Source organism: Phascolarctos cinereus, unplaced genomic scaffold (genome assembly GCF_003287225.1).
Source record: "Phascolarctos cinereus isolate Bilbo 61053 unplaced genomic scaffold, phaCin_HiC Scaffold_4;HRSCAF=312, whole genome shotgun sequence".
Taxonomy (NCBI): Eukaryota; Metazoa; Chordata; class Mammalia; order Diprotodontia; family Phascolarctidae; genus Phascolarctos; species Phascolarctos cinereus.
Window position 1 is genome coordinate 8,351,421 of NW_027555847.1, and position 12,862 is coordinate 8,364,282.

Below are 12,862 nucleotides of genomic sequence, written 5' to 3' on the forward strand. Positions count from 1 at the left end.
CAAGAGAGAAAACTTGACTCAGGCACAAAACCAGAATGCCAAGAAAGCAATCTTCCCAACCCTGTGGTCAACACAGCCAGGGAAGCTGCTCCCTCACCCCCAAAAGGCATTTCCAAACGACCAGCTCTCTCCTTCCAGAATTCTTCCACCTAATGATGTCCAGGAAACACTGCTGTTTCCCTCCTGCAACGATTCCCAGGAATCTGCCTTGGTACAACGATGTCCTTTTCAAGACTGCCCCCTAAAGTCTGTGCACAAGCATGGACACTGGAAAATAGAGCTCTGGGCTGAATCACACTGCTCAGCAGGCCCAGATGCAGGGCCAGAATCGGATGCCCCCATGTGACCAGAATACTCTATTCTGTCAGAGGGGCCAACATCTGTACTCTTCACAAATCTAACCACACAGCTGTCAGAATCGATTACATGTAAAACTTGGAACCATTCTAGAATTACATTCATCAGCCCCAACACCAACATGTGAGTGAGAACAGACACCCTGGGGCCCAACAGCCATGTCGATGGCATTGCTGAATTCTGGCATCCTGGCCGTACCAGGGGGCAGTGGCTGCCTCTCAAAAAAAGATGGAAGCCCAAGCTCCCTTGCCAGGAGCACCGGCATTCTGGAAGGGAGATGAATTTGGCCTTATCTGCATCTGAACTCATCACCCACACATGACCTCCGGTTCTCAAAACGCCAGCAATTTAAAGCCCCTTGATAGTAAACTTGCTAATGACTTCCACCTTTGTAAATAGAGTGGTGAAAAATGAGTTGCAAGAAACAGCAGATATTGATCTCGTGGAGACAACTAATGGGACACAGCATTTCCTGCTGTCACAGCAGGGGCGGCATCCCACTGCCTTGGCTCTCCAGGAATTGAGGGTTTCCCATTGGAATAGAGAACATAGTGTGGCATCTACTAGAATATTGCACTTCCTGACGGTTCCATTGGGCTTGGGACTTTAGGGAGGGAAATTCTCTCATTCCTTGCCTTCTATACCCGTGTACACAGTCAGAGAGAGAAGTGCAACCTGCACACGGAAACAGAATTGGTAAAATGCAGGATGCAACCTGGCCTTTTTTGTTTCTCCAAGATTACACTGTATCTATTCTCTACAAAGATGTCTATAGAATATATGATACATGCATTTTATATAAAACACATACACACACGCATATATAACCATGTAACTATACACACACACACATATTTATATATGTCCATGTCATATCACATACTAGAATGTTTTTGAGGACAAGAATCATTTTGCTTCCAGGTCACTAGGGGGTGCCAGAGTGCACAAAGTGCACTAGTCATTTAACCTGTTTACCTTAATTTCCTCAACTGTAAAATGGGGATAATGATAGCACCTACTTCCCAGGGCTGTTGTGGGATCAAATGAGATAATATGTGTACAGCATTTAGCACTTTTGGTCTTTTTTTCAGTCATATCTGACTCTTCATGACCGATTTGGAGTTTTCTTGGCAAAGGTATTGGAGTGGTTTGCCATTCATTGCCTTCTCCAGCTTATTTTACAGATGAGAAACCTGAGGCAGACAGGGTTAAGTGACTTGCTCAGGGTCACACAGCTAGTAAGTGTCTGAGGCCAGATTTGAATTCAGGTAGAAGAGTCTTCCTGACTCCACACCTCCCATTCTATGCACTACAGTGCCATCTCACTGCCTGGCAAATAGTAGGCATTTAATTGGTGCTTGGTGCCTTCCCCACCTTCTTTTTCCTCCTCTTTTTTTGCATCCCCGGCATCTAACACAATACCTGGCACATAGTAGGCTATTTTCAAATGCTTGTTGATTGAAGTATTGAGTGTATCCCAACACTTGGCACCATAACAGCTACTCCAGAAATGCCTTTGCTTGATTGGTGGATTCACTCTGTTTCTAGGTTTGCCTGTGATTTTGCTGACATCACTTGCCTCTCAGTCTCTCTCCACACTAAGAATTCAATGTGTGCTCCCAGGAGCTGATCTGGGAGAAGGATTGAGGGGAAGCAGAGCCCGGGAGCAAGGTCCTTCTGAACACGGGCGCTGTGTTGCTTGAGGTTGGCTCTGCCCACCTGTTACTCTCTGTGACAAGGGAAGGCTCACTCAGTGGATCGGGTGGGGAAGTGAATACATAAGGACTCTGAGGTAAAAATACAAGGCATTGGTGAAACTCGGATTGAACCTCTTCTAATGAAGCGTACCGGTCCCTTGGCTGAGCAGCCCCGAAGATAGTGCAGGGACCACAGTGGGGGGAGTCGGGCTATGCTAAGGGACAATCCTGCCATGCCTTCACATTATCATGCAGACTGCAAATGGAGGGAGACGTCCCAGCACAATGAAGGGAAAGAGGCATGGAACCTGGAGTCGGAGGAGCTGGGTTCCAATCCCAGCTCTCCTACTTATTCACTGTGGGCCTTAGTCACTCAGCCTCACTGCGCCTCACTTCCTCCATCTGCAAAATGAAGGAGCTGGACATCTGAGGTCCCTCCCAGCTCCACACTCTAATCAACGACCTTCGTGGGCACACAGATAAGATATGACGACCATAACTGACATTCATACAGCCCTTTGATGCTTGCAAAATGGGACGGTGGTGTGGCATGGCGTAAAGAACGCTGGACCTGGCATCAGAGGACCTGGGTTTGAATCCCGCCTCTGTCAGCTGGTATCTGTGTGACCTTAGGCAAGCACCTAACCTCTCTGGGCCTCAGTTTCCTCTTCTGCAAAATGAGGGGATGGTTGGACTACATAGCTCCTACACCCCCTTCTGGCTTCAAGTCCCTGACTTTATGGCCTGAGGCCCTGAGTGCCTTCCCTACACAACTTCATCTGAGCCTGGCAACCACTCTGTGCCGTGGACTGGTGCTCTTCAGTGGCTTCCGCCCCGTCCCACTCTGCCTAATCGATTTGGGGTTTTACCGCAATTGTCTATTAGCCTCGATTTACATTTAACCACCAGGGGGTGCTGCTGGGCAGTAACCTGATAGCTTCTCAGAATGAGACTCAGGTATGGGGCAGTCCCACACTCACCCAACACCAGAGGGTCTCTGGGGCCCAGGGAGAGGCGGGGAGCTCTCTAGGGTTCTCAGGGCTGCTGGGTGGCTCCCGGCATGGGCCCGCCCAGTCCTCACCACCTTTAAAGCTGCCAAAGTCTTTAAACATGTCCCAAACCAAAGAAAAGGTAGCCTGGGCAAGTATTTACAGCTCGCCATGTCTTCGAGCTGGCCCCAGTCACTGGGAACCAATCAGAGAACTGAGCTCCCTGTGTCCACTTCCTGCGCCCACCTTCTCGTACTCTGTACTCTCAACAAGCTCTCCTCAAAGTGATCAAAGCCCTGTCCCTGGTACAAAGACAGATGGGAAGATGTAGATGTGAATTACAAGATGCTAAGGGCAGCAGCAAAACTGAATGAGTGTATGGATGCTGCCAACAGCAGTGAAAATAATGAAAACGCCACCAACAAAATCCAGGGAAATGCACAGAATGTGGGTTCAGAAGGGGAGAGGGATACAAGCACAGCATTCTCGTACTGTCTTGTTAAATTCCTCTACGTTTTTCCCAGACAAATAGCAAATAAAGTTTCAGTTTCCTGTGAAATCTTGTTTTCAAAACTTCTTGTTTGTATATTTCAATGCTTGATTTTGTGGTTGTTTACTAAGGGTATAATAGGAAGAGCATTAAAAAAGGGGGGCCCACCTCTCTCTAGGCTGAACTGGCCAAGAAAAAATGTAGCGGGCACCATCGCCCGCCAGAGGCTTCTTATTTCCCCTCTGAAGGGTGCTCGCCCTCCTCCCTCGGAACGCCGGATCCTGATACAAAGTCAGCGGCTAAGTACCTGTTATGGAACAGTAGACAATATGAGGAGCAACCTCACTTATGTCTTCATAGCCCAGACCCACTTCAAGTAGCTTGCCAGGAACGTAGTTCTCCACAAAAACATCACAGACAGCTGCAAGCTGAAAGGAGAGGTAGATGAAGAAGACGTTTCAATGGCATCTCAAACTCTATGTGTTCAAGAAGACATGCAGGACATTTCTTCCCAAACTCAGTCCTTTCAAATTGCCCTGCTTCTGCTTGGGGCGCCACCTTCTTTCCAGCCATACGGGTTCAAAACCTCAGTCATCTCTGATACTGCTCACCCCCTCACAACCCATAAAGCAAGCATTTCTATGGCACTTTAAGGTTTGCAAAGTAGTACGCATCTGTTTTCTCATGGGATCCTCACCATAGCCCAGTGAGGTAGGTGCTATTACTATTTCCATTTTACAGTTGAGGAAACTGAGGCCAAGTTGGGTTAAGTGACTTGTCCAAGGTCACACAATGATTAACTGTGTCATGTGAGATTTGAATTCTTGTCTTCTGACTCCAGTCCGGTGCTCTATCCACCCAGCCACCTAGCTACCTGTCCAATCAGAATCTTATGAATTCTACCTCCACATCATCCCATTAGACTGTAAGCTCTTGAGAGCACAGACCATGTTTTTGCCTTTCTTTGCATCCCCAGCACCTAGCACAGTAACTTGTAAACAGTAAGTGCTTAATAAATGCTTGTTGGTTGACTAGCCTCTTCTCTCACTCTTATCTTCTCATTGCACATCTACACTACTGGAATAACTTTCTAATTGTCTCCCTGTATCTCCCCTTTCCAAACCATTTATCACACAGCTCTGACCATGGCACTGCCCTACTTAAAAATCTTCAGTGGCTCTCTATTATCTGTAGGATAAAAAACAGAATACACAGCCTGAAATGTAAGGCCTTCCACAATCTGGAAGTCTGCATTTCCTGTCTTATTTCCTAATCCTCTCCTTTACTTACTTTGCTCCAGTCAAACTGATCCAATGGTTGTTTCCCATACATGACATTGCATTTGTCATCTCCATGTCTTTGCACAAATGTTTAACAACCAGCTCTCCAGAAGAAAAACAAAGTGTTTGTAACATACTTTCCAGTTTAATCTATATTTCTCCATCACTTTTTTACTTCTTTAAAATATATTTATTTATTTCATTAAATGTTTTTCAATTACACATAAAAATTAACATTCATTTAAAAATTGCTAAATGCCAAATCCTTTCCTTTTTTAAAAAATTTTTAATTAATTTATTTTTAATTATCAACAATCACTTCTATAAGCTTTTGAGTTTCAAACTTTTCTTCCCCTCCCTCCCTACCTCCCAACCCAAGACAGCGTGAAATCTGATATAGGCTACACATATATATTCCTATTAAACATATTTTCACATTAGTAATGTTGTAGGTAAGAATCAGAACCAATAGGAAGAATCACCAGAAAGATGAAATAAAACACAATAGAAGAAACAAAAATGGCAAAGAGTATGCTTTGAACTGCATTCAAATGCCATAGTTCTTTCTCTGGATTTGGATAGCATTTTCCATCATGAGGCCTTTGGAGATGTCTTATATCCTTGTATTGCTGAGAAGGGCTAAGTCTATCAATATTAGTCATCGTACAACGTGACTGTTACTGCGTACAACATTCTCCTGCTTCTGCTCACTTCACTCTGCATCAGTTCATACAAGTGTTTCCAGGTTTTTCTGAAGTCTGCCCGCTCATCATTTCTTATAGCACAATGGTATTCCATTACATTTATATACTACAACTTGTTCAGTCATTCCCCAATTGATGGGCATCCTCTCAATTCCCAATTCTTTGCCACCACAAAAAGAGCTGCTATGAATATTTTTGTACATGTGGGTCCTTTTCCTTTTTTATGATCTCTTTGGGACACACCCTAGAAGTGCTATTGCTGGGTCAAAGGGTATGCCCATTTTTATAGCCCTTTGGGCATAGTTCCAAATTGCTCTCCAGAACGGTTTCTCCATCACTTTCTTAAATCTAGATGGCCAATGAAACAATAAATCAAGCCCTACGTTGTAGCATTCGTCACTTCCTAAGGTGTAAATGCTTTCAATGAAAATTCTCCCATAATTCCTAGCTTCTGTTAAAGCACAGAGGTTATATCGCCACAAAGCCTTCCCTGATCTCTCTTGATGTTATTTCTCTCTCCCTTGTGGAATTACTAAGTCTATACTTTGTATTTTCTTATATGGATACATGTTTTCTTCTCCATTAGAAAGTATAACCAACTTTAATGATCTCACCCAAATTACTGTTACTTTATCTTTAAGAGGCAATAAAACCTTGGAGCCACAGTTTAACCAAATTTGGGTTAAGGAATTAGGGTCTATAAAGAGTCTGTGAGGGGAGTTTTAACTGTTATTGTGGAGAGGCTATTAGCTATGATGCCTGAGGAGAAGACAAAGAAAAAGGAACAAGGGAACCTACTTCCTGAGAGAACTGAGTTTGACCCTTACTTCAGGAACAAACTCAGAGATAGTTTTTCATTACAGACATAAACTTACATCCTCTTAGATGATAAGAATGTTGTAATTATGTTTCTAGAATTAAAAATCTATGGTTGTAGAAGTGCTTAAAGGAGACTTTGGATATAATCTTTCTCATAGTTGATATATTGTAAACAATTACTTATATCTTTGTTTTATTGTTAGAAAATTAAGAGTATTGATAGAAATTAGTAAATGCTTACGGGAAAAGTTTCTCTAATTTAATAAACAAAGGTGGGAACACAAAAGTCATTCATTCAGGTAAGGATTTCATAATTTTAATACTTCATATGGAAATACCAGAAAATGTCCCTTGACTACCTTAGAGGAGGGGTTGATCTAAAATAAAATACATCAGAGTACAATAAAAACCAATTGAATTGAAATGCAATTATCAAAATATGTTTTAAAGAACAAATTCACAGATGTTAGGTTAAGAGCCCCTGCCTCAGAACTAGGACAAGAATGAATAAGGAAAATGAGCAGGTGGAGAGAGAGAGAGATGACCCCTCCATTTCTGCTCTATATGATCATAACCAACCCCAAAGCCTTCTTATAAATGTAAATTCCTTCAGGGATTGTTTCATGTATTTTTCTTTGTATTCTCAATGCCTAATGAAGTGCTTTTAAAAAAAAGGCATGGTATCATGTGGACACAGTGCCAGCTAAATGTAAGAATCCCCCAGTGTGCACTGCCAGCAACCTCAACCTCCCTCCCTCTCTCTCTCTCACGCACACCCCTTCCACGTTAATCTCATTAACTCCCATGACTTTATCATCTGCATACAGATGGCTTTCAGATCAATCTAACCAGCCCCAATGTCTCTCCTGAGCTCCAGATACACATCCCACCTGTTTACACTAACAAATCCCCCTGGAAGTCCCTTAGACATCTCAAACTCATCAGGACCCACCAGCATTCATATCTTCTTCCCTTACCCCCACACCCAGACTTTTCTACTTTGATTGAGCAATGCCATCCTTCCTGGTGCTGAGGGTCACAATCTAAATGTCTTGGATCTTCAGTATCTAGAACTGTGCCTTGTAGAAGTGGGGAGCACTGAATAGCCATGCTAGACCTGGAGTCAGAGGCTCTGGGTTTAAATCCCACTTCTGCCACTTCTCTCTTGTATGACCTTGAGCAAATCACTTAACCTCCTCAGTTTCCTCAACTGTATATGGAGAGATCTCGACTAAATGACCTGGAAGGTTCCTTCCATCGCTCAATCTGTGACTTTGACTTAGCAAGCACTGAACAAATATATGTTGAATTGGATTGAACGAACTGAATTGGATGGACATCCAAAATGTTCACTGCATTCTCAACTTGACAGATTTTAAAAAAAAAATCTTCAGAACTTTAAATCTTAAATTTTTAATTTTTAAATCTTAAATTTTAAATCTTTAAATTTTTTTAAATCTTAGTAAACAAAGCAAATTGTGGTAGTCTCACATATAAATGTCTCAAGACAATTTCAACAAACTTAGATGAGAAGAAAAGCCCTGAGAGGACAATAAAAAGTTATTAATGGCAAGAAACCAACAGCTAGAAATATTTATTATTAATACACAGTGTTACATTGTGTTGTTTTTAGTCACTTCAGTCATGTCCAACTCTTTGTGCCCAATTTGAGGTTTTCTTGGCAAAGATATTGAAGTGATTTGTCATTTCCTTCTCCAGCTCATTTTACAAATGAGGAAACTGAGGCAAACAGGATCAAGTGACTTAGGATGGGATAGCTAGTGTCTCAGGTCAGATTTGAACTTAGATCTTCCCAACTTCAGGCCAGTGTACTTCACCCCCTAGATGTCCCATGGTACTAAATAAACTGCAGTTTAATAGCTGAATAAGAAAAATGCCTACTGTACTTTTTACCTTAAGAGTTTTTTTTTTCAGGAGTCTAAAAAGAAAAATTTGAATCTTAATCTAGTTAAACATTGAAAGGAGAAGAAAACAAGCTGTTCTCTAGAAAAACCAAAGGTCATGCACTTAATGGGCTCTCTGTCTGGCCCTGCCTTGGGTCCTCCCTGTAGACTTCCACCAGGTCCATCTCTTTGCAACATTTTTTTTTGTGAGGCAATTAGGGTTAAGTGACTTGCCCAGGGTCACACAGCTAGTAAGTGTCATGTGTCTGAGGCTGGATTTGAATTCAGGTTCTCCTGATTCCAAGGCCAGAGCTCTATCTACTGCACCATCTAGCTGCCCCTCTTTGCAACATTTCTAAGCACCCATATTGTATCATGAACATTTTTAATGGCTCTGCTATTTGATCAATATAAGGAATTCCCAGATAAAGAGAGCCTCTCTAGCAATGCAGGGTGGCACTTTGCAACCTACAGTCTTTAATGATTGTCTAAAGCCGTTGCTTAAGAGGTTAATTGACTTGCCCAGAGTCAGTATGGGTCAGACAACGGATTTGAATCTAGGCTTTCCTGACACTGGCTTCCTATTCATAATGCCACAAATAAATAAATGTTTTAATGAAAAATTCAGAGTAACCTATATTAAGGGTCTATACCCATCATGAACATATGCCCTTAATAAATGTTATTCTGCTTTTTTTAATGCCTCCACTTCCTTTAGATTATTTTCCTCCCACAAACAGGTGTTTTTCAAAACAGCTTTTCATATCAAGACATTCAGCTCTCACTGTCCATTCTTTGGTGGCCTAGTGAGCCAGAGACAGCATCAGACTACCCTCCCCTACAGGATGACCAAAGTAGGCTCAGTTTTGAAATGAAAGCAGCTCCCAACTACTCATATAAGGAATGATCTCAAGACTTTTGAACAAGCAGCTCAGGAAATAAGAAGGGCATTTAGATCTACCTGGGGACTCCAGATGCTGTAACAGAAAGAGGGTTGTCCTAGGAGTCAAGAGAGCCCTGGCTTTGCTTACATGCAACTCTCTAGTTGTACAACCCCAGGCAAGTCAGAGCCTCAGTTTCTTTTTCTATAAAGTAGACTATTCATACCTGGGTACCTATGTCACAGGCCTCCTGTGAGATTCAAGTGAGAAAAGGCACGAAAAGTGGGGTGTCCCAGGTTCCACTTCCAAGATGGTGTAAGAAGTAAGTTGCTGTCACCCTCCCTTATTGACCTCTGAAAGCCCAGAAAATATTGCCCCATGGAAAACTCTGGAACAGCTGAGTCAGCAGAAAGATGAGGTGCGGCAGTCTTGCAGCCCAGGAAGCTTGAGGGATCAATGGGAAAGGCCCCGCTTGCTTTGTGGGAGGGGGAGCAGTACAGAATGTGAGGCATCCCACCAAGCCAGCAGCAAGCTCCATCTCAGCATACCAGGGGAAGACCCTGAGCCCCAGGGTAGTGGAGCAGGGAAGCACAGGACCCCCGAGTACCTCAGTACAGGCAGGGGAACCAGTAGTCACCAGCTCAGAAAACCACCACGTGCGATGGCCATCTCCAGCAGCCAAATCTCCCAGTGCCTAAACACAATTCCATTAAGCTCCAGGCTGACAGACAGCCTCCAGCAGAGAAACATCTCTGTGCAAGGCCCAGATGAGCAGGAGCCAAAGAAAGGAGTGCAAGGCCCTGGTGAACAGGCATCCCCCAGGAGCCAGACTCCCCAACCCCACCTGAGAGCTCCAGTGTTGCTGACACCAGCCCAGCACCAGGTAAACTGCCAGAACCCTACAGCCTCCAACTGTCTGCATCTGAGGCCCCAGTACACAAAGTCAGTGACCAGGTCACAGGTCTTATGCTCCCAGAAAGAAGCTTGGGTCAGTGCCCCTGTGCTCCAGCAGGAGAGCTCAACTTTTTTTTTTTTTAAAGTCAGGAAATAGGCAAACACCATAAGCAAAAAGCAGAAACGGACAATGACCACAGATTCTTATTATGGGGATAGGAAGATGAAGGCACACATTCAGAAGAGGACAACATTGTCAATATACCCATATCTGAAACCTCAAAGGGGAATATGAACTGGACTTTAGCCCAAAAAGCCTCCTGGGAAGAGCTCAAGAAGGATTTTAAAAGTCAAATAAGAGAGGTAGCAGAAAAGTTGGGAAAAGAAATGAGAGGTATGCAAGAGAGAGTCAATAGCTTGGAAAAGGAAAAACAAAAATTAACTGCAGAAAACAAGTCCTTAAAAAATACAATTGGCCAAATGGGGAAAAAAAAGTACACCAAAGAAAAGAACTCCTTAAAAAGTAAAATTGGCCAAATGGAAAAGGAGGCACAAAAACTCACTGAAGAGAAGAACTCCTTAAAAAGTGAAATAGGACATGGAAAAGGAAGTATAAAATTTAAAAGAAGGAAACAATCTGTTAAAAATTATAATTGAGGGGCAGCTAGATGGCACAGCAGATAGAGCATTGGTCCTGGAATCAGGAGGACCTGAGGTCAAATCTGGCCTCAGACACATAACACTCATTAGCTGTGTGACTCTGGGCAAGTCATTTAACCCCAAATGCCTCACAAAAAAAATAAAATTATAATGGGGCAAGTAGAAGCTAATGACTCTATGAGAGATTAAGAATCATTCAAACAGAAACAAAAGAATGAAAAAATAGATGAAAATGTAAAATACTTCACTGGTAAAACAACTGACCAGAAAAATAGATCCAAGAGAGACAATTTAAAAATCAATGATTTACCTGAAAACCATGATTAAAAAAAAAAAGAGCCTGGACAGTATCTTTCAGGAAATCATAAAGGAAAACTGCCCCGAGGTACTAGAACCAGAGGGTAAAATAGTCATCAAAAGAATCCACCGATCATCCCCTAAAAGAGATTCCAAGTTGAAAATGCCAATGAATATTGCAGCCAAATTCCAAAATTGCCAGGTCAAAGAGAAAATACTGCAAGCAGCCAGAAAGAAACAATTTAAATATCATGGAACCACAGTCAGAATTACACAGGACCTTGCAGCTTCTACATTAAAAGATCAGAGGGTGTGGAATAAAATATTCCATAAGGCAAGGGAGCTTGGATTACAACCAAGAATCAACTACCCAGTGAAAGTGAGCATAATCTTTCAGAGGAGGAGATGGACATTCAACAAAATAGGGGACTTCCAAACCTTCCTGAAGAAAAGACCAGAGCTCAACAGAAGATTTTGTCTTCAAATACAAGACTCAAGAGAGGCATAAAAAGGTAAACAGGAAAGGAAAAAAACATGTTATTAATAAGAGCAAATTGTTTACATCCCTACAAGGGAAGATGACACTTGTAACTCTTAAAAACTGTATTGTTATTATGACATTTAAAGGGGGTATACATAGACAGAGGGCATGGGTATAAGTTGACTTTGATGTGATGATAAAAAATCTAAGTAGTGGAAAAGGATTCTACTAGGAGAAGAGGAGAGGAAGAAGTAGACAAGAGTAAATTACATTACATGAAAAGGCACAAAAACCTATTATAGTAGAAGGAAAGAAGGGAGGGAGATAAGCATTGTTTGAACCTCACTCTCATCAGGTTTGGTTCAAAGAGGGAATAACACAATCAGGTATGTATAGAAATCTAACTTACCCTATAGGAAGTAGGAGGGGAAAGGGAAAAGAAAAGGGAGGGAGTGAATAAAAGGGAGGCAAAAAGTAGTAAGGGGAAAGGGGAAGAAAAAGGAGGGGGCTAATAGAAGGGAGGGCACACTGAGAGATGTAGTGGTCGAAAGCAAAACTCTAGTGAGGAGGGAAAGGGAGAAAGGACAGAGAAAAGCATAACTGGAGCAGGATGGGGAATAAGATGGAGAGAAAGACACAGATAGTATAACTGTAAATGTGAATGGGATAAACTCTCCCATAAAACAGAAGAGGATAGCAGAGTGGATTAAAAATCACAATCCTACAAAACACATTTGAAGCAGAGGGATACACACAGAATAAAAGTAAAAGGCTGGAGTAGGATATATTATGCTTCAACTGAAGTAAAAAAAAAAAAAAAGCAAGGATAGTGATCCTGATCTCAGACAAAGCAAAAGCAAAAATAAATCTTATTAAAAGAGATAAGGAAGGAAACTACATCCTGCTAAAAGGTACCATAGACAATGAAGTAATATCATTACTAAACATATATGCACCAAATGGTATAGCATCCAGATTCTTAGAGGAGAAGTTAAGGGAGTTAAAGGAAGAAATAGATAACAAAATTATACTAGTGGGGGACTTCAACATCCCCCTCCAGAACTAGAAAAATATAACCACAAAATAAAGAAGAAAGAAGTTAAGAAGATGAATAGAATTTTTTAAAAGTTAGATATAGTTGATCTCTGGAGAAAACTGAATGGAGGTAGAAAGGAATATACCTTTTTCTCAGTGGTACATGGCACTTACACAAAAATTGACCATGTATTAGGGCATGAAAACCTCATAATCCAATGCAGAAAGGCAGAAATATTAAATGTACCTTTTTTCAGATCATGACACAATAAAAATTACATGTAATAAAAGGCCATGGAAAGACAGACTGAAAATTAATTGGAAACTAAATAATCTAATCCTAAAGAATGAATGAGTCAAACAACAAATCATAG

The 12,862-nt window shown here is 41.9% G+C and overlaps 1 protein-coding gene across 2 annotated transcripts in view; it reads right to left on the reverse strand.

Moving 5' to 3' along the window:
• Positions 1 to 12,862, reverse strand: part of SUGCT (succinyl-CoA:glutarate-CoA transferase) — a 619,772-nt gene that overhangs the window by 575,371 nt on the left and 31,539 nt on the right. The window contains exon 6 of one of the 2 annotated variants that reach the window (XM_020964409.2): positions 3,841 to 3,961. The exons of the other annotated variant lie outside the window; for it this stretch is intronic. Within the exon in view, the coding sequence (XP_020820068.1) occupies positions 3,841 to 3,961 (121 nt within the window). The remainder of the gene's footprint in view (positions 1 to 3,840; positions 3,962 to 12,862) is intronic. 2 annotated transcript variants of the gene reach the window in all.